Here is a 20,999-nt window from a genome sequence, read left to right as displayed (position 1 = left end):
TTCTCACTCTCTCTCAAATAAATAAATAAAATCTTAAAAAAAAAAAAAAAAAAAAAGCTTCTGCCTTCAGCTAAGGTCATGATCCCAGGGTCCTGGGGTCGAGCCTCGCATCGGGCTTTCTGTTCAGCGGGCAGCCTGCCTCCTCGTCTTTCTCTGCCTCCCTCTCTGCCTACTTGTGATCTGTCAAATAAATAAATAAAATCTTAAAAAAAAAAAAAGATTTTTATCCATTTATTTGAGAGAGAGAGTGAGAACATGAGCTGGGCGAGAGACAGAGGGAGAGGCAGACTCCCCACTGAGCAGGGAGCCTGATGCAGGACTCGATCCCAGGACTAAGGGATCATGACTTGAACTGAAGGCAGTTTTGCCCTGAAAAATAAAGGTTTTTTTGTTTTATTTTTTAAGATTTTATTTATTTATTTGACAGAGATCACAAATAGGCAGAGAGGCAGGCAGAGAAAGAGGAGGAAGCAGGCTCCTTGCTGAGCAGAGAGCCCGATGTGGGGCTCGATCTCAGGACCCTGAGACCATGACCTGAGCTGAAAGCAGAGGCTTAACCCACTGAGCCACTCAGGCCCCCCCCCTGAAAAATAAAGTTTTAAGAGCTGAAACAATCTGGATAACTGACTGATTCTCAACACTTTTTTCTTTGGTGTAAAGCTGCCCAACTGAACACCAAAGTCGTCATAAACAAAAAGCAGGATCTCTATACTTCTTCTTTTCTTAAAAAAGATTTTATTTATTTATTTGAGAGAGAGAGAGGAAGGGAGGGAGAGAGAGTGCACACACAAGCTGCAGGGAGGGGCTGAGGGAAACCAGATTCTCCACTGAGCAGGGAGCCTGACATGGGACTTGATCCCAGAACCCTAGGATTCCTGACCTGAGCTGAAGGCAGACGCTTGACTGACTGAGCCCCCCAGATGCTCCTCTCTCTATGCTTCTTCAGTGTGAAGTGAATGAAAGAACTGTAGAAACATGTTTTTGCCTATCTTCAAACAACAATGGAGGATAAACCAAACCGGACAGCGGCTGTCGTGGGCCGGAAGGCACTGGGAATTCAGCCCTGGAAACCTTTCTTCCAGTGTGCAGGGTTTCCTTGGGTTGACCTGGGAACCTCATGGGACGTTTTACATGATTAGAAAGCAGCATGAAATCAGTGTCTTAGAACAGCAAGCCCCAAAACTCAATCCAAATGAAACAAATGACCCTCACTGTACATTAAGACAGTAGCTAAACTACAACAGGAATTAATCCAAGTGACTTTCAAATTCAGTAACCTCACTGCCCATCATTAGTGAAATACAACCTCAGGATTAAAAAGACTACAAGTAAAAACCACACTGTGGCAAATTCTACGTGAAAAATGATCTAATTTTTTCAATAAATGGCACTTAAAAAAAAAAAAAAGAAAAATGGGGGGAGAGGATAGAAATTGATAAAAGATGTTGTCTGCCAAATGCTACCCGTGAACCTTATTTGAATCCTGATTCAAGTATTTGTGGAACAATCAATGAAATCTGAGCACTTCCTGGATATTACGTGATTTAATAAATACTGCTTATTTCCTTTATGTTTTAATGGTATTGTATATATATGAAGGGGGAAAGTCCCTCTCTTAGAGATACATACTAAACTATTTATGGATAAAGTGGAATCATGCCCAAGATTTACTTTAAAATAATCCACTGAGGAAGGAATCACTGAAGGGGATAATAGCTCCCACCCCAAAAAACCACAATTGCCCATATATTGATTACTGGAGCTGGTTCTTATATATGCACTTTTGTGAATGTGTGGAATTTTCCATGAGTTTAAAAAAAAATGAAAGAAAAAAGAAAAAACAAGAGATCTAGCAACAATTTTCAGGGTACTTAAGGATCCACAAAGCCCTCGGTATAGTCTACAGGTGGGAGGAAGAATGTGTGTGTACACTGAAATGCTGGCCCAGCCCCTTATTTTCCATGAGAAATCTCAGCCCAAGAACAGAGCGGTTTGCTGAAAGCCACAGTTCCAACCCATGGACAAAGGACTAGCACCCAGTGTCCAAATTCTTTAAGATTAAAAAAGAAAAACAACTTGACTTTAAAAATTGTACATCTCTGCATCAAAAGTTCACTCCACCCTCTGTCACCTCTATTTTGTCAGTTACTGTATTTTTCTGTTCTAAAATTCCCACTGGTTTCTTCAGAATGTCGGTTTTTTTGCTTACTTTCTATCTTTCCATTTGTTTCAAGAGTACCCTTATTTCTTGGGACATTTTAATAACAGCTGGTTTAAAGTGTGTTTTAGTTTTTACTGCAGCTTAAATAAAGGCCTCTTACCATCGCAGTCTCCATGGGTCAGAAATTTGGGTCAGTGTAAGCCAGCAGAGCACTCTACCTAGGGTCTCACAAGGCCTGCACAAAGAGACAGCTGCTGTGGATGCTCTGGAAAATGCATTTCTGGGCCCATTCAGCTGCCTGGGTAGAGGACTTTAGACCCCCATCCCTGCTGGCATCAGCTACTGCTGTAACATCCCATATTCCTAGAAGTACCATCAGGGAGTGAAGGTCATCGGAGCCAAAATTCTGCTACCCCCAAGTCTCTATCAGGGAACGGCAACACCTGTATCCACTTGGTTTTCACTTATCTTGTCTTCTGAGGGGGTGTCTGCCTGGTTCTGTGCATGCTGGGTAATTCTGGATTGGATCGTGGACATCTTAATACTTGTGTTATGAGCTGATGGGTCTTGTTTAAACCCCATGGAGAATGCTGGTGTTTCTGCTTTAGCAGACATGAGCCTGCCTGGGGTCCAGATGCAGCAGTGGACTCAGCATGTTCAGAGGCTGAGTCCTCCCCGAGCATCATTGCTCAGTGGCCAGCTTGGCTCCAAGGCTGTGGCCCACCCCTCAGTTGAGTTCCCAAAGTCCCTGGCAAGCTAGCTTGTTCAGGGTCAGACCCACATGTGCATGGCTCAGTGGTGAGGCCCTAAGTTTCAAAAGCAACCTCAGGTGTCACTTTGCTGACCTTTTTCCTATCCCAGTCTCCCTGGAGTGCTCCCTTCTTATTCCTCCAGCCAGAAACCTGGGGCTTCAGTTACCTGCTCCGCTGCGTACCTTCTTTGCCTGTGCCCTTGCCTGGGACCAAAAAACAGGAGGAGGAGCGACAGAAAAAAAGCAATGGGGGATTCCTCTCAACTCGCTCAGAGTTCAAGTATCTGCAGGCTCTAGGTGTCACAGCCTGACCAGAGGACAGGGGAGAGGGGAGGGAAACAGCAGCCTTATCCCATTCTCTCCTGCAGCTCAAAGTAGAAGGCTTTCCCTATAGCACTCTCTGTTTGCACCTGGGGCCCACCTGTGGCTTTCAGATACCCTCAGACTGGGCTAAGGAATCCTGGAGGAAAAACAGGAAACTCCTTGCTTGGTGCAGTGGCCTCTGTTTCCAATCCTTCTGTCACTATTTATCTGTCAAAGTCTTCAAATACTGGCTCCATGCAGCTTTCCGGCCTTTAGAGCCAGGGTCAGGGCAGGGGAGACAGCCTGGAGTGGGTTTATTCCATATTCCAGGAACCAGAACTTGACACCCATGCATTTTAAAACATGTTTATAGTGGTTATCTTTGGGAGAGGGAAGTTTGATTTTCTTTCTTTTTCCAATGTTCTGTATTTTTCACATTGCCTCCAGCGATGAGTATATGTTACTTCTGAAATCAGAAGGCTTTTCTGCAGGCTACCGCGTAATACTACCTACCTTCAGAAGTCTTAACTGGTTGGGGTTACCTATGGTAGTCACTGCTCCCCTTCCAGGAGAAAGCTGCGATAACTACTGTCTTTCCACTAGGAGTTATGCTTGTTCTTTCTACAACAGTTCAGCAAAATAAAAATATTTTTAAGCACTCTCTGGAATCAATTTCTTGTTTAGGTATTGAGACTTGTTCCCCCAACATTCACCTTATTAACTACTACACCAAAGCACCTGGGACTTTAATTATGAAGGAGACAAGAGTTAATAAAGCCTAGTAAAATTTAAACAATTTGTCAAATTCCATAGTGTTGCTTCTTTCTTCCCAAACACACTCCCGCTAGGCACTGGGAGATGCACTGAGCACCCTCACCTGTCTCGTGCCTCTACTACTGTATCATCTGGCATCAAGCCAAGGGCCAGAACTGCCCCTGCAAAAGCCTCTTGACTCTAAAGCTATTCCGCCCTGGCTTCTTCCCCAGTCCCAGGAAAGGCCTTAGCAAAGTGTGCCTATGGTTGTGGCCTTTTGTAGGACTGACAGAATACATTCTAACTGCAATCAACTAAGGTTGCTGCCTTTTTCTACTACAACATCATTCCCTTTACGTCAGGCAGCTCAGAGGGACTGTCGGCATTTTGGGGATGCAGCTAAGGGCAAAATGAGTTGGGGACACATTTAGTTTGGATTTAGTGGGATGTACTTATGTTTTCAATTACTTCTTATGTACACTTATCCCCACCCATCTCAGTGCAGGTAGAGCTTCTAGGGACACTGATGTCACCCACTATGCCTGCCCACCAGAGGCATGTGAAACAAAAGTACAGGGCTTGGGTTCTGTGGCAGCCTGTACAGATCCAATGGTGCCCAATAGTGGAGGTGTGTGGGCTATGGGAAAGAAAAAGGTTTGAAATATGGCGAGCCAGATGCTCATCTGTGGGAAAATAATCATCAGACCTGTTAAAACTGTAACCAGAGAGATTAGTACCCAATAAACAAAACTGGGGTTGTCATAAAAATAGCTGTTAAAGTTGTAGTATAATTATAAATGTATCACCATTTTCCTTTCACTTTTTTTTAATGGAATTATACAAAACAATTTATCAGAACTCCTGCTTTTCTGAGACACAAACCTGTAGCTATACTAGAAACAGCAAACATATTATCTACAGATGTAATCATGTTTCATGCATCCTAACTATCAAAAATTTGTGGTCAACTATGCTAGAGGGATCACTGAACTCTTCCTATTCTCTGTCATGTGAAGAGGCGATCTCGAAGGACACAGGCTACTTTTATGCTATTTATTGTTCTTATTATTAGCTTTTTCAAATGTAGAACTTTTTCTCATTCTAAATAAATACTCACTTTCCAGCTAATTATTATAACATTGTATTCTTTAAAAGAAAAAAATTATTTTTTTGAGAAAGGAAGTTCACGGGAGAGAGCAAATGGGTGGGGGGAGAAGGACAGAGTCCCAAGAAGACTCCGTGCTCAGAGCCCAACTCAGGGGATTGAGCTCATGACCCTGAAATCACAACCTAAGCTGAATGCCCAACAGATGGCGTTACCCAGACGCCTCCATTATATTCTTTTTCTAAAAGAGGCTACCTCCCCCAAACTGTATAAGCTTCAGGACCTATAAAAGTTGGCATCTGCCCTTGCCCGAAATGAAATTTGATTAATTCATTCAAGCATTTATTGAGGACCGACTCAGTACCAAAAAAGTCTAAGTATGTAAAAGCATGGGAGTTTATGGGCGAGAATACCCCCTTATCACAGTGGGAGAAGACAGAAGAAGTGTGTTAATGGTGGTGGGCACCACTGAGAAAGGAAATCTAGGCTGGCAGACAGGAATTTGGTGGGTGGCAAGAGAGAAAGAAGGCCTCCACAAGAGGGCATCTGTGTCAGGCCTAAAGACTCTCCTGGCGCATACTGCAAGAGCCACAGAGTCCCAAGGGATGACCACTGCTAGGAGGCCACACCACATCCTTGCCAACATCATCTCATTTAATAATCTTTATGACTCCCATCACACAAATGAAGGACTCTGCCTCAGAAAGGTTAGTGACTTAATGACGGTACTCAGCTCTGCAGGCGGCCTCAACCTAACCCTGACTTCACAGTGTGCTATCTCCTCTCGGTGTATTCTAGCGTCATGGGATTGCTCCGCCTCCCACCCCCCCCACCACACACAAACTGGTATTTTAATTTATAGTCGTTCTGAAAAGTAAAAATAAAAAGGTACTATAACATAGGATGTTCCCTTCTGTCCTGCAGCTGGGAGAGTCATCACCACATTCTATATTAAAGCACCTTCTGATTTTTGCTTTTCAAAATGACTATAAATTAAAACACCAGTTTGTGGGGGGGAACCCTAAAATAAAAATACTTATATGACTAACATCCCTTCTCATCCTTGTCCACGTCTTCACAGATTTTACCATAGTATAACCGCTGTGTACCCTGCTTTCGCCTTTTTGGTTAAGGCACGTTTTGAACAGATTTCCATAGACCAAATGTTCCAAATTTTGTCTAGAGGGAAGGACAGGAACAAGATTGCCAGAGCATGTTTACTGGTTGTGGAGTACTCTATCATGACTCTACTGACAGGAACTGCGTATCAGAGTTTGTTTTCAAAACTGGGATTCCAAAATGAAAATCTTTACCATATACTCCTAGTTGCTCCCCAGAAAGAGCAGACTAATTTACAGCATCACCACCAGTGTAACAATCCGCGGAAACCCACCAAACACTGGGCTTTATCATATTAAGTTTTGTGTAACTCCTACTTTTTTGACTCCCTGTTGCCAAGGTAAAACCTGGAGTAGAAAAATACACCACAATCCCCTGATGCCCTGGACACTTAGATCTCAGAGCACGACCCAAGTGACCTCACCTGGACAGTCAACTTTATAGTGGGCTTTCGTGCATGCTCACCACCACTGCTGCATGTAGGATGCTCACGAACCACTGAGTGAAAGGGGCAGGTGGTAAGCTGATAAGAAAATGGGTAAAGGAAAAATAGGAACAAAACTGAAAAGCAGCAGAAAGAGAACTGTTACTGTCTGACTACTGAGGAGGTACTGAGGTGACCAGAAGCCAGGCTGTCTGGACAGAAGGCATTACGCCAATCAGGTCCTATCTTTCCCCCAAAGCAGTGGGGGAATCCTGCCCACTTGGCTCAACGATGTGCTCAGGTTATTCTTCCACCTTACGATGCAGTGGTTAATGTTCATTAAGCACTTGTGTGCTAGACACCTATAAACAGCTAATCTATAGACACTGAGTCCTCATAACCACCATATGAGATAGCTAAATTTTAACCCCACTTTATCAGTATGGAACAGAGACAAATGACTAGATCACATACACTTCCTTTTTTGGGAAATGAATTAGTACAGAAGGACCCTGGAAGTCTACTCTGAAAGGCAGGCCCCGCATATAAGCGCGCCAGTAAACTGGTAGTTGGGGAAACAGCACGTCAGCATCTAGTCTGGACAGCTCAGAGCCAACGGGGCAGTGAGAGTCTGCAGTAAGGCAGACACAGAAGCAGCACGGCCAGGGTGTGACCCCAAACCGGTCCCTCCACTTCCTCTGCTTTCACACAGGGCAGTGAGACCTGGCCAGGTCTCCTTCCCAGACTGGGAGAGAACCAAATAAAATCACCAGCATGAAGCTCCTCAAGACCCCTAACACAGAATTCTCCCTTTTGCTGTACAGGGACTCACACACGTCCCACAAACAGCGGATGCACAAAATCAGTCATATTTGGTCCACAAGCAAACGTTACTCCATGCCTTCCTACCTCAAATGTCTTGTCCCATCTCTCTGGCAGAGAGAAAATCTGTGCTGTCTGTCCTCACACAGTCTGCACGGAACCAACATTCTAATCCAACGCCTCCCGTTGGATTAGTTTGATAGCTATCAAACTATCCACAGCAGTCCAGGCAAGACTACCTCATGGAAACAAAACAGATAGAGAAAGAAAAACCACCCTTTAAAGATTTAGCCCTAGGTTTTAAATCTTTCCATCGTCTCCTTACACTATGTACTGACATTATTTCCCTCCACACAAAATTGAATTTGTTTTTCCCAGCCACTACTGACTAGCACCTGAGAGGCCACTGGAGGCTGTGGCCATCAGCATAAATGGAAAAAGTGCTTGTGGGATGCACTGGGCCATATTCTGGTCCCAATTTAACTTCGGATGCCTCCCCAATGCCTTAGGATTATTTCTAGACCTTAGTGGACTAAAAACATTAACACCTTATCCCCACCTTTAAGATACAATTGACGTAAAGGCCAAAAAGGGTGTGGTTTCAACCAGTCTGAGCTTCCACCTGTGGCTCTGCGTGGGCCTCCACGCGGGACGCTCCCCAGGGAGACACTCCAGGGCCTCCATGCAGGACCCTTCCGGACCCTCCCCCGGGGCTCCACGGCAGACGCGCCCTCCCCCCGCCGCAGACCCACCCCTGACTCCACCCCCCTCACCCAGCTTCCACGCAGGACGTCCCCCGGACAGACCTCGCCCCCTCGGACCCCCACTCAGGACGCCCCCCGGGCCGCTCCCCCGCCCCCCGACTTCCACTCGGGACGCCCCCCGGGTCGATACCCGCCCCCACCCCGGCTTCCACCCGAGAGGCCCGCGGGACGACCCCACCGCGACCCCTCCCCGGGCCTCCACGCGAGACCCTGTCCCGCCCGCCCTTGGGCCTCCGCGCTGCCGCCGGCGGCGGTCTCCGCACTCACGGGCCCCGCCAGCCAACTGGAAGGCCTCCGGAGCCCGGGCGCGGACTCCGCGGGTGGACCACTGTCCTGAGGCGCCCGGCCACCGCGGGCCTCAGTGCCAGTCCGGCCTCCGCCCGCCGCCCCCGCACTCCCGCCCGCCCACCCGCGGCCCAGCGGGCTCCCTGAGCCCTGCGTCCTCACCCGCCGACCCGGCCCGCGCCGTCGCCCCCAGCGGCCTTCGGGTTGCGCCAGCTCCTCCCGCTCACTACCGCCGCGCCCGACTGCCCGCGGGCCGCCTCCGCGCCGCAAGCCCCGCCCCGCGCCGCGTGCCCCGCCTGGGCCCGCCTCCACCCCCGCGGACGCGCTGCCGATTGGCCTGCGAGCCTCTGGGGCAGTGCCTCTACGGCCCGCGGCCCTGCGGCGCAGCACAGAATTATGATTGGTGAATAGACTGGAAGGAGGCGGGGCGAGAGGGGACTGGAGGAGTCGAATGCCAATCAGCAGAGACTCGCCTCGTGGGGCGGTGCTCGGCTCCGGGGGTTGGCTTCAGCTTTGGGCGGAGTTTCGGCCTGAGGGCCAGGGTTTGGCTCGCCGGGCGGGGGGCGGTTCTGGGCGCGGCCCCTCTCCGCACAGCCCCTCTCCTCCCGGCCCCCGCCCGCCAGCCACCGGAGTCGATCCTTATTGCACTCCTGGGGTCTCCTGGACTGTGGCCTAAGGCCACTGACGGCCCAGCGAGGCTATGGTGCAGTGGAGACTGGCCGCGTGGGGAAGGCCTATGGTCCTCTCAGCCTTGTGGTCCTTTTAGCCTCACGACCCCCCACTCGGGAACGGAAATATGACACTACTCCTGGGGCTCCCATACCCGCGACCACCAGGTGCACACACCCCTTCTTCTAAGGGTTCAGTGAATTCCTATGCATCCTTCAAGATCCTACCCAACTGGCCCGCAGGGGCGGGTCCTGCCCCGCGCTGTCCTCGAGGGGATAAATGTAGGATTGACTTGGGCTCATCCTTGAGGGGACCCCTCTTAGGAGTTTCACCACCTGGGCTTGGCCGGACTCATCACATTTTCTAAAAGAGGAGGCTAGAAAAGCTGAGCAGACTTCACACCTTCATAAAGAACCAGTAATAACTCCTCAATAGCCAAACAATAGTGCTTTATTGATAAAAGGTTAGTTTCAATGGATACAAAATTGCTGTGTGAAATAAGTTTTCAAAATACATTTCTATAGGTAAAGATTACCCCTTAGTAAAACAATTATCTCTAAGTGAAAGTACGTTTTTAGATTTGGGCAACAAAACAGAGGGGGCCATAGACGTGAGAGGATATAGGTCTGCCCACCCAAATAGCCCTTATCATGTGATTAACGGCTGGCCCTAGCAGTTCTTGCAAACTTGGCAGGCGGGGGCTGCAGCCACCACGCACAACTGTGCCCCCAGCACTACCTTTTAAATGGCTTTTCCTAGTGTACTTAATGCCAACATAACCCAGATAGCTGGCCTTACACGGAGGTGCTCTAAAGTCAAACACTTTACATTTCCTCTTGATGGATCTTTATATGACTGTACCTGAACCTAAGGCCTCTTTATTCAACAATGAGAAGACAAAATTCTTGAGAACACCCGATTACTGTCTGTAGCCCGCCTCTGTGACTAACCCGTTTGGACCACGTGACTTTATTTTGGCCCAAGCAAAAACTCTTCCCATCTTCAGGTGAAGCATTTTCTGCATCTCTGCCCCTCCTGTTAGAGCTAAATGAAAACACGGAGCCAACACCTGCTCCCTCCAGGTGTCCTTTCACCTGTCACTTTCTGGGGACCAGTTTCCTAGTGTCAGTAGAAATGCTGAAAGAAGCAAGCCCCAGAGCCCCTCAGTGCCCCTAGAGGGAAGGGAGCGGCCAAGGCCACAGAGCACAGAAAACCGATTGGACTGGTAGCATTGATAAGTCCCACACTATGGCACAGATTTGAAATGTCTTTGAGTCTCACCCGACACAACAAAGGATGTGATGGTAGCTGAAAATGTACAACAGTCTGCATACAGAAAAAATGATTGCTCCTATCTGCCTTTCAGAAAACTATTAAAAATTTTAGAGAACCAGTTAAAAGAAAGCCAACTCGGCATTCAGGCATTATGGGGTCACGAGCCTCAGGGCCCAGGACAGGTCTGGGTTCAGAGGGCCACCCTCCAAAGAACCCCAATTCTCACTGCTGAGGCAGATCTTATAAACCTATAGTTACAGAAAGCACATGAGAGTGCCATAGAAAAATATAAAAAAGGCTGGTTTCTAAATATATCATTTATTAATTTTCCTTAAAAAAGTTACTTTTCATGTTAGTTGAGTAAAAATCATTTATTTTCTCTGTGTGGGTAAGAATTGTTGCTGTAATATGAAAACTGAAGCTCATGGACACTCGCTGACATAGCAGAGTATTACCAGTATCAGTGGGGAACACTACAAAACGTGGCTTGTGGTGTTCTCTGCAGAGCAGCTTAAAAAAATGACCTAGCATCAGAAGCCAAAGACTTTAAAATTTGCCCCTGATTACCTGTTTTTAAAAGAGCCATTTAAGTATACACATACCGTATTAGATAATAACTCTGTTTTACTTGGTAAAAAAAGCAAATGTGCAGATGAATTAACAGTATTGAATTATAGCAGCAAAACTGGTTTTAGGTATTGTGCTCGAAGCAAAGTGAAGCAAGGGAGAAGCGCCATCCTGGTGACCTGGCAGGTGAGTGCCCTGCAGATGCCAGCTCATCTTTCCACATCACTGGGTCCACATTGCTAGCACCCAGGCACAGGCTGGCTACGTCCGGATGTTCTAGAAATGAAATCAAGAGTGCTCCTCAACAACTAGTCAGGCCAGCCAAATCAAAGAAATTCAATGTTAATTACATATAATGACTGATCCTGGAAATCAGTTACAACATTAGTGGTTAGTCAAGGTGGAAGAAATATGAAAAATGCAAGGTTCACCTCACAAAATATAAAGTATAACATACCAACGAAATACAAATGTTAAAAGCACTTCATACAAAACAACACATCAAAAGTTTAAAAAAAAATTAAATTCTCAGGCACAGGTACTGTAAAATGTGGATGGGCACCCTTCCAATGATCTCTCGGAAACACGCAGCTGTAGAATTCATGCGGAATGTTTTCTGTGTCTTGCAAAGCGTTTTCTGGAAAAACACAACACAACATGTTTAAATGCAAGTGGTGCAACGCTCACTGCTATGACCATTAACAGCATCATTTTCTGTGTAACAAACGGCACAAACTGGGCAGAAGTTGACCGGTATGATCAGAGTTAACTAAATCAAAACATCTCTTGGGAACCAGGAGCACCACCAAACTACAGCGTGTGCAAAATATAAATCAGTTGTATAAACCTAAAGTTGATTCCTCATAACTTCATAGTTTTAACATTTAGAGAGGCAGCAAGATCAAAGAAGATGAGCAAACATCTGACACCCCGCCTGCCTCAAAGGAGCCCCACTGCTCAGAAGTCCCATTTCTTTCTAACTCACCGGGCTTTCGCCATCAGGCACCAAACCTGCTCAAGCAGACTCAGCCTCATGGGGTCGGCGGTGCTGACATCACGCCGGTTAAAGGTATACAGGCAAATAACTTAAAACCCTGGCACACCACAGTGCCCTCATTGGTGCTATGTGGACTCAGCACACACTGTTGCAACTATTCTAAGGTGTCAACATGATGCTGAACATAAATAACCAACTCTGGCCCAGGAAGGGGGGTTACACGTACATTCCCATTCCAGTAACTGGTTACACCCAACACATGCATCTGTGTACTTCCTATGTACTTGAGACCTTTCCCCATAAGCCCCACGGGCAGGATGCTGTTTTGGTGGCCAGCACTCCCACACACCCCTGCAGCTCCTTCCTCTATCACCTGCATGTCTGCCATGGGGGACTCCTGATGGATGTCCCAGGGTCGGGGCTCCCTGCCTTCTGTCTCACCAATCCTGCCCCATGTTGGCGAAGCCTGAGTTCACTCATGTCCCCAAATCCCCTCCTCTTACCACACACATCGTCCTGCCTCCACAGTCAGCCCCCCACCTGTAGTGGACTCTGCAGCTGCACCCCTAGCTTCCCGTCCCCAGATCTGTGCCTGTGGCCAGTATCCACTCAGTCTGCTAGCCCCAGGCATCTCTCTTCTAGGGAGCCATGTGCCTCAGCCCCAACCACACATAGCTGCTTCCTCCTCTGGCCTGTATTTGACTTCACCTCTCTGTCCTTCCTCTGCAAGGTAAGGAGAGCAGTCACCTAGAGAGCTCTGAATGCCCACCTGTCCAACGGACAGAGGGGAAGAGACACTTATTTTTTCCTGGTGTCTGCAGATTCCCTTCAAACTGGGAGGCCAGCGCACACTGGGCCAGGCATCTGCCACAACTCACGGACTGTCGTGGGATGGAGAACTGCGGCGACAGCAGAAGTCAGCAATCCCCCTCGAGGTCCCTGGTCCACCTGACCTAATCTGCTGCTTTACGCCATCTTTACCTTTGGTCTGCATAATCTGCTTTAATAACACCTTCAAAACCCTGTTTTCAGCTGTAATAAGTTTCTAACTGCATGACTAATAAAGGTTATTTTGATATTTGTCTTTGTTAACATCTTTACTAGACAAGCAGAGCTGAAGAGGAGCTTCCACTTTTTAGAAGCTGCCTGGTCTCCTTGAATGCCAGCGAGAGTCAAACCCAAGAACTTCAAAATGCAAGACACTAGTGAGACAAGAGGGAGTACACGTCGTCTGGAAACAGTTTACCCCCCTCCAACCCCCACATTACCTCACACATGATGGCCATGGGCCCCGCCGTCACCGTCCCCACCCTGCATCTGCAGCTGCATTTGAGCCTGCATCCTGGCGATCATCTCCTGCATGCGGCGGAGCTACGGGACAGGACATGGGGACTTGTTACTGGTTCCCAAGGCCAGTCATCCCTGGATACCCTCTAGGGGCACTGTGAGATTTCTAAGATTTCAACTGCCAGGCTTTCTCAAAACATGACAAAGAGCACTCAAAGGACTCTTATAAATCAGTAAAAGAACAAATAACTCAATAGAAAACTAAGCAATGATAAAAATTCAATTCAAGTAAGAAACAGAAATTAGCAGCAAACTGAAGAATTAAGAAAGACAGGATAACAAAAGATGCTTTTTAACCTAAACGGTGGGAAAGGGGCTGCCAATCCCAGATGTGGACCGCGCCTGGGACTTATCTTAAGGGGCAGCAAGGCGCCCACTGCTCACCGGGTGGATGGCTCTTCTCCACTACCTTCACCACTGTTCATGACTATGGTTTCCACTGATTTAGAAAGGCCTCCAGGCATGTGGTCATAAAATATTGACCTGAATTTTCTTAAGTAGCTTTGTAGTCATGTTTTTAACATTTAGGTACTTTAATCCATATTGAATTAATTTGTCCAAGAAGTGAGTCTTACTTCTCTTTCCAAAGGCTGGCCCATTGGAGGGTTTCCTGGATATGTGTGGATTCCACAGACTGCAATGCCACCTCTCGCAGACACTTTTCCATACTTCAGACCCATTTCTGGATGTGAATTCCATCAGCCCGTCATGCCCAAGCCACACAACGGATTTCTATGAGCAGTGGAGCTAACCCTCCCTCATCAGTATGCATTCACAGGGCCTCCTGTGCTTTCCATTCCCCATCTCCAGACCAAGTGTTGGAACTATTTCAGCAAGCTCTCCCCAAGAAGAACTTCACAAACCAAACCACTCTGCAGGAATGGCATTCAGTTAAGAGAGAACTGTGATCTTTGCAATGGGCGATTTAAAGTCATTAACATGCAATTTAAAGTCGTGTGTTCATTTAAATTCTGAAAATTGTTTCCAGGAGAATTTTCTAGTTTCTTCTCTGTATCAGTCCTGCATAGTTCTCAAATTTTTGTTAATGAGTGGCAGTCTCTTTCTTTGTATTTTGCAACTTATCTAGATCTATTATCTATATATAGAAAAACGACTGAATTTTGAGTACTTTACTAAGTTACTAAATTCACTAAGCTTTAGAGACGAAAGTCACTAAATCTGTACTATTCCCAAGTTTTTCCTTCTAAATGGCTACTGAAAATCAAATGATAACATGTGTAAAGCAATATCTATACTATACAGATGTACACATAATAAAATAGATTACATGTAATATATTCCTCCTCAAAAAAGGAAGAAAAACTGTAATGATCTGTGCATGTACACCAACAATATCCTTCTCTCCTTACCTCTGCTTCCTTCTCCAGCAGGATCTGGTCTTTATTCATGTCCTCGTTTTCCACTTTCCTAAGAGTTGAAAGAAATTACAATTAACAATATTGTAACAAACTTAATTGGTTATTTCTGATGACAAATACCCATAGTAAAATTTCACTCTACATTTCTGAGAAAAGTATTTAAAATTACCTGTTTATCACTTTTCTAACACCAATGAATAAGAAAGAAAGATTAGAAAAAACACAGCACAAGATGGTGAATTTGAGAAACTTTTCTAACTCCAAGCAGGGGTGGGACACTCTGGTCTTTCCTTACTTGAAGAGTGGCAGCTGCCATCGGGGGGATGGACAGGTCTTAATAGACACAGACTGTGACAAGGACACTTGAACAAGAAGTAGGGTCTTAGCATCCAGGTCGAGGAGGCCAGCAGGGGAGGCCTGGTGAGCAGGCCCTGAGTGGTGAGGACACAGCTCTTCATGAGTGCACATTTGCCTTCCACATCGGCCTCTAAAACCTTACTTAATACCTGGTCCCCAGGTAAGGTTAAGCAAACCTTAACATACACCCTGTATATATACACAAGTCCACCAGACTTCCAAAATGTGAATATTTTAATAAATTATAACACAGCCCACCCCCTGGATCTGCGATTACCGTGCCCCGTGCCAGGCCGTGGATTGGACACACATGACCCTCCTGAAGGGCAGTCAGAAGGTAAGCAGTAGCCCGTGCTGCATCCCAGCACCATGTCCCAGAGCCTCCGTCCCTTACCCGTCTCCTCCCCATATGCACATCATCACAGGAAAAGGGGTGAGTACAGGGCAAGAAGAGGTTTTGAGAGACAGACCACATTCATATAACCCTGATGGTAGGCCTCAGCTATAATGGTTTCATTTTACTGTGGTTGTTAATCCCTCACGTGTGCCCAATTTAGAGATTAAACTTTATCATAGACAGGAATGTACAGGAAATAGGGGTGTGCATATAAATTTCAGCATCCTCCTCAGTTCTAGGCACCCACTAGGGGTCTTGGAACGGATTCCTGTGGATCAGGAGTGTGGGAGCAACCACTGTACAGAAAATTCTTATTATAAATGATATAGATCACTTGATACGTAAGCTAAGCAGAGATAAGATGTGATCAGGCAGAAATCAGGTCACAAAACACAGATCTTGAATAAAACCTATTACAGTGGTGAAAGAGAAAAGGTGAGGGCACTGTGTGCATTTCTGAGGAGTGGAGCTGCCTTCTTTTTTCTTTTAAAGATTTTATTTATTTTATTTATTTGAGAGAGAGTGAGAGAGAACACAAAGGAGAGTAAGGTCAGAGAGAGGCAGACTCCCCATGGAGCTGGGAGTCCGATGCGGGACTTGATCCCGAGATTCCGGGATCATGACCTAAGCTGAGGCAGTCTCTTAACCAACTTAGCCACCCAGGCGCCCTGGAGCTGCCTTTCTTAATGGCACGTAAGTCTGCCCTCATTTACAGACAGGGTGATGTTCTTGAGACCAATCTCTGGCCTTTCCAGCTAAACCTGCTCTTTGCGTGCTGATGGTTCATGTTACCTTTGACAGGTTACAGAAAACAAGGTAAGATGACATTAGCAACAAATGCCTAGTAATAGCTTCTGAGTAGGAAACCAAATTGTGCTGCTTAGAGTCAGGAAAGCCCAGCAGGACAGGGTGAATCTGTGACACAGTATGGAGAGAAGGGGACAGCCATGAGGTGGGGGAAACAACCTGCCGCCTCTCTTGAGCCTCTCAGAGCGGAAGTTTTCATAGTGAAGGTCCTGAGTCACCTCCTGGAGATCCTGCATGTGAGTGCTGGAAGAGAGAAGGGTGGGGCAAGGCTGGCTGTGTGTGGGAGCTGTCGGCAGGGAGAAGCCCCACTAGCCGAAACCCCACTTGTTACTTGCTGAATCGTACACAAAGTTGCTGGAATCTGGGATATGGAGCTGAGGCTGTGCAGCTTTCTCTCCTCCCTCCCCCCAAAACAGATGGAAGCATAGCCCACAGGACTGGGAGAGGAGACCCTTCCAAGTAGCCTCTCCTACAGGTGCTGCCAAGCTCTGCATGAGCCCATCACCAGTGCCCAGGTAAGATTTTAGGAGATCATTCTAGGTAAACAATGTCTGAAACAGAACATGCATTTCTGAAAGAACTTAGGGAAAACATGCAATTCATATAATTGAATTCTCCAGCTTAAAGACTTCATTAATTTAAGCTATGGAAAAGACCATACATTGAAGCACTAATATTTTGAATAAACCAAAAACAGGACTTTAAATCTTTTAATCATCTCAGAAAACATTTATCATTTTCTTGGCTCAGCTTTTTCAAATACTTAAGCATCCAAGAATGAGTAAAGGTAACATATTCCATCTGCTCAGAACGTGAGGAAAGGGATAGAGAGCAGGCAGGGGGCCGGCATGCTCTCGCTTGCTCTAAGAAACACACAACACACAGGAAGGCTCCATCTGCAGCCTCCACAACAGCAGTGTGACCACAAGAACCCGTCCCAAGCTTCCTATGCAGTGACTGAATTGTTTTTAATCAATTTTCAGTGGTTTTAATCAATTTTCAGTTACTTGAAATTTACCTAAATCACCCACTCTCTAATGGAGTAAAGGGATCTTCGATTTCAGCAATACTCTTTGTATGCCTCTTGATTCAAGAACAGCATCAACTACTGTCATTTTTAGATGAACACTTTTTAGAGGAAAACGTCTGCTTTTGTAGTTAGGTCTGTTGTAGGTGCTAAGAACACACGGAAGAACCTCAGAGCTGCCTGGGGCAGACCTAAAATGGTCATGTGTGGCGGCCAAGGGTGGAGAGGCCACTGTGCAGCCAGCCTGAATATCTGCCCCCAGAGCAGGAGGTGTCCCATGTTCAGTGCGGCCATGCCACAGAGCACATCTGGTCTACTTTCAGCGTCAAGAGAGCTGGGAGACTAGGGAAGAGGGTGTGCTAAGCACTTGGTCTCGAGAGGGACAGGCGGGTTCTGCAGTGTGAGTCCCAGAGAGCTCCCAGGGAGGGCCTTCCACAATAGCCTGTTCCAAAACAGGCTGCAGCGGCCCCCGCACACCCAGCAGTCAAAAAGCTTCACTCTCTGTGCTCGACACTGCCCATGGGAATGCCCAGGGATGCCCAGGGGACACACGGGGACGTATAGGGAAGCACAGGGGCACCCGGGGACGCCCGGGGTTCTTACATGAGCATTGTCCGCAGCTTCAAAAAGTCGTTGTGCTCCGGGTTCTCCACCTCCACAACACCCCACGGGTAGAGGCGGCCTCTGACCTTCTTGCCCTTGGCTTCAATCAACTGATTGGATCCAACCACAGAGAATGGGATACTGGCCTAGAAAGAGACACACCAGGTAGAGAGGCTCCACGCAGGGAAAGCCAGCTTCCACTGCGAACACAAGAACACAGGCATGGGCTGAACACACTGCTGCTTATTACATGCTTCCTTGGCAAACTAAAACATTTTACTCCGAAGTGACAGGTATTTTCCACATGGGAAAAGTTATATGGAACAAATTAAACCCATAATAACACTTCTAAACTTTAGGTGACAGCTATGTCAAAATATATTTAAAATAAAAATACTACTGTAACTGAATCTACCAGACAATCTGTGAAAGGCCAGCCTTCCACGAGGTGGCCCTCTGTCAACTCCTTCCACAGCACTGATGACAGGAACAGGACTGACTCGTTTTAGGCATCTGGAGAGCACTCTTACCTTGAGAAGTCTAGTCTGCTCTTTAAAGTCCTCATCTTCATCTGATTCTGCATCAGGTAAGTGATAGATTTTGATGTTATGTTCTTCAATTTCATCCAGAATCTGAAAGGATGACAAACCAGGAGCAATTTTAAACCACATGACATTTCAATCAAATCTAACTAATAAAAATATATCAGAATTATCCAACTTTCAATACAGAATTAAACCAATTACTGGTTTTCAAATAATTTTATACACTGCTGGAGCAGTATTTATGCTGGCCTTTCATGCAGTCTTCTGTCCAGAGTAAACAATAATAATGCACCAGCTTCAGCATATAAAGCAGCAGATGAACACCAATGCCAGCACAGCAGTGACGAGGAGATCACACACCACAGCCAACCTCAGGAACCAAACATGCCCTAGGAGCAGCACAGCCCGAGGCCACAGGCACCAAGAGACCCACAAGCTTCGCCAGAGGCCAACAGAGGAGGAAGAGGCACATAGCAGAATAATCTTGCTTAAGGCTCCGAGGAGAGGACACAGTAAAACACCTGGGGTGGCTGGACAGTAAGCCTCTCAGTGGGGTAATCCAGAGGGACAACCCAATACCAGGCTGGGCTCTGGGTTTTATTCAACTGGCAACAACTGACAGCAGAAGAACCACACCCTTCAACCAACCAGGCTGCAGAGTGGCCTAGAGGGGACGAAATGCCCTCTGTGCTAGGCATTCCAGCAGGTATAGGCAGGCTAAAGCTCCCCTTACCCTCCTGCAGGATCCTGGGCCACAAGGGACAAGCACATATGCCAAGTCAGGAGAAATATCCCTACTTTAGACCCTAATCTGGCAATGGATCTTCTTAATGGGAACTCTCAGGCATTTCTGATCAAAGACCTCGAACCTGACACACTGTCTGCACAAAGTCAGGATTCATGAAGAGGTCTTTCTCCCTCCTCCCAACGTCCTTCCAGCATCCCCATTCTTAGTGGAGGCAGAGGAATGATTTCCCCCATGGGAGAAGGAAGGCAGTAAGTGTAAACCTGCTGTATTTCTTCCCCTTTCCTACCCATTATCCATCTCTGCTGGCCCATCTGCTCTATGTCGGCCCCATCAAGACAGGGTGTACACTGAGGATGAGAATCCAGTAGAGAAATATGTAATAAAAGGCTATTTTGAATTGGAAAGAGGAAAAAGGAAGGGAAGAATCAACAACAATCACAGATTTCTCTGTCTGGGCGACTGCACCAGAGATAAACTCAGGTACAGGGCCAGGGAAGCTGGGAAATAAGCTCAGAAGCGGGGGAAGAAGAGACTCTTGTTTACACACATGAAAAAGAAGATTCTCAAAAGGGAAAAAAGCAGAAGCTACAGGAGATGATATGATGAAAACAATATTAAACCATGCCAACATTCAGGGGTTCGGAAGACAGGTAATGAAACAGGCAGAAAGACAAGTGCTGAGCTTCTGAAAGCACAGCCCACCCCGCTGCTGAGGCCCAAGAGCAGGGACAACTGTTGCTGGCTGATGGGGAGCCAGAGTTCGAGATAAAGGAGAGGGTAGGAAACAATACCGGGAAGTGTAAGACCAAAGCAGGTCTTCCAGAAGTTTTTCTAGATCAGGGACTGGGGAGGTACCAGGAAGTACAGGGGAGAAACCAGATCAAGAGGAGGGATTAGGAAGACCCAAGATGAAAGTGATAAGGGCAAAATGGGATTTCACTTCATCTTAGACTTTGAAATCAAGCCCTAGAGTTCTGGACATAGGATCAGAGATGGGAGGACACAACATTCTAACTCTGTCCCTGCTCCCCTCTCTGAAATCCAGCGTAACATTCTTTATTAGAAAAGGTGGAGTTCCCCTAAGGGGGAGCTACTCAAATAAATATGGTCCAGCATAAACGTGTCAAAGCTTTCAGGGGCTCTCCCAAAGGCCTGGATATTTCCTAAAGGACTGGCAGGCACTCAGACAGCAGAGGAAAAGGCTGACAAACATGCATGCATACAAATGAAAAACTCTGCTGTGACAGAAGACAGCAAGAAAATTGTGAAAACAGAAAAATCAAAACTAGGTCTGAAAACAAGTGTGTTTCACTGTTTCACTTTTATTGACTCGTAAGTCAATTAAAAAAAAAAAAGGCAATGAAAACAAAGCACAGGCTCTAAAACCTGAGAGAGAGCATACTAACAGGGATCAAGTAGCAGGACACAAACACACTCACATCAGCAACTGGGAAACACAAATGGAAACCAGATGCCACTTCCTGTTTTTCAGATGGGAGACATTTTAGAAAAACTGGTGACACATCTAGGATGGTTCCAGGTGTGCCAGAGGGCAGAGTGCTCACACTGCTTTGGGCACGTAAGGTGTTACAAACTTGTTTTGAGGGAAATTCAAACTTTATTTTTTTCTTTTAAAGACGTTTTTTAGGGTTGCCTGGGTGGCTCAGTCCTGGGATCAAGTCCAGTGTTGGACTCCCTGCTCAGCAGGGAGTCTGCTTCTCCCTCTCCCACTTCCCTTGTGTTCCCTTTCTCACTGTCTCTCTCTCTATCAAATAATGTCTTTAAAAGTCTTTA

General features: G+C 46.6%; 2 protein-coding genes across 9 annotated transcripts in view; both read right to left on the bottom strand.

The window, feature by feature from the left end:
* Positions 1 to 8,750, bottom strand: part of FARP2 (FERM, ARH/RhoGEF and pleckstrin domain protein 2) — a 112,462-nt gene extending 103,712 nt beyond the window's left edge. For all 7 annotated transcript variants that reach the window (XM_059393925.1, XM_059393927.1, XM_059393928.1 and 4 more), the window contains exon 1: positions 8,650 to 8,750. The gene's annotated coding sequence lies outside the window, so the exon portion shown is untranslated. The remainder of the gene's footprint in view (positions 1 to 8,649) is intronic.
* An 838-nt stretch (positions 8,751 to 9,588) lies between these two features.
* Positions 9,589 to 20,999, bottom strand: part of SEPTIN2 (septin 2) — a 33,702-nt gene continuing 22,291 nt past the window's right edge. The window contains exons 8-13 of one of the 2 annotated variants that reach the window (XM_059393923.1): positions 18,443 to 18,544; positions 17,913 to 18,058; positions 16,442 to 16,525; positions 14,713 to 14,770; positions 13,264 to 13,366; positions 9,589 to 11,635 (exon numbers count right to left, since the gene is read on the bottom strand). In XM_059393923.1, the coding sequence (XP_059249906.1) occupies positions 13,265 to 13,366; positions 14,713 to 14,770; positions 16,442 to 16,525; positions 17,913 to 18,058; positions 18,443 to 18,544 (492 nt within the window). In that variant the 3' untranslated portion in view covers positions 9,589 to 11,635; position 13,264. The remainder of the gene's footprint in view (positions 11,636 to 13,263; positions 13,367 to 14,712; positions 14,771 to 16,441; positions 16,526 to 17,912; positions 18,059 to 18,442; positions 18,545 to 20,999) is intronic. The other variant, XM_059393924.1, reaches the window with a different exon arrangement.

The sequence above is a fragment of the Mustela nigripes genome, chromosome 3 (genome assembly GCF_022355385.1).
Source record: "Mustela nigripes isolate SB6536 chromosome 3, MUSNIG.SB6536, whole genome shotgun sequence".
NCBI classification, from domain to species: domain Eukaryota; kingdom Metazoa; phylum Chordata; class Mammalia; order Carnivora; family Mustelidae; genus Mustela; species Mustela nigripes.
The sequence above is the reverse complement of the archived record's forward strand: the minus strand, read 5'-3'. Positions and strand labels throughout refer to the sequence as shown.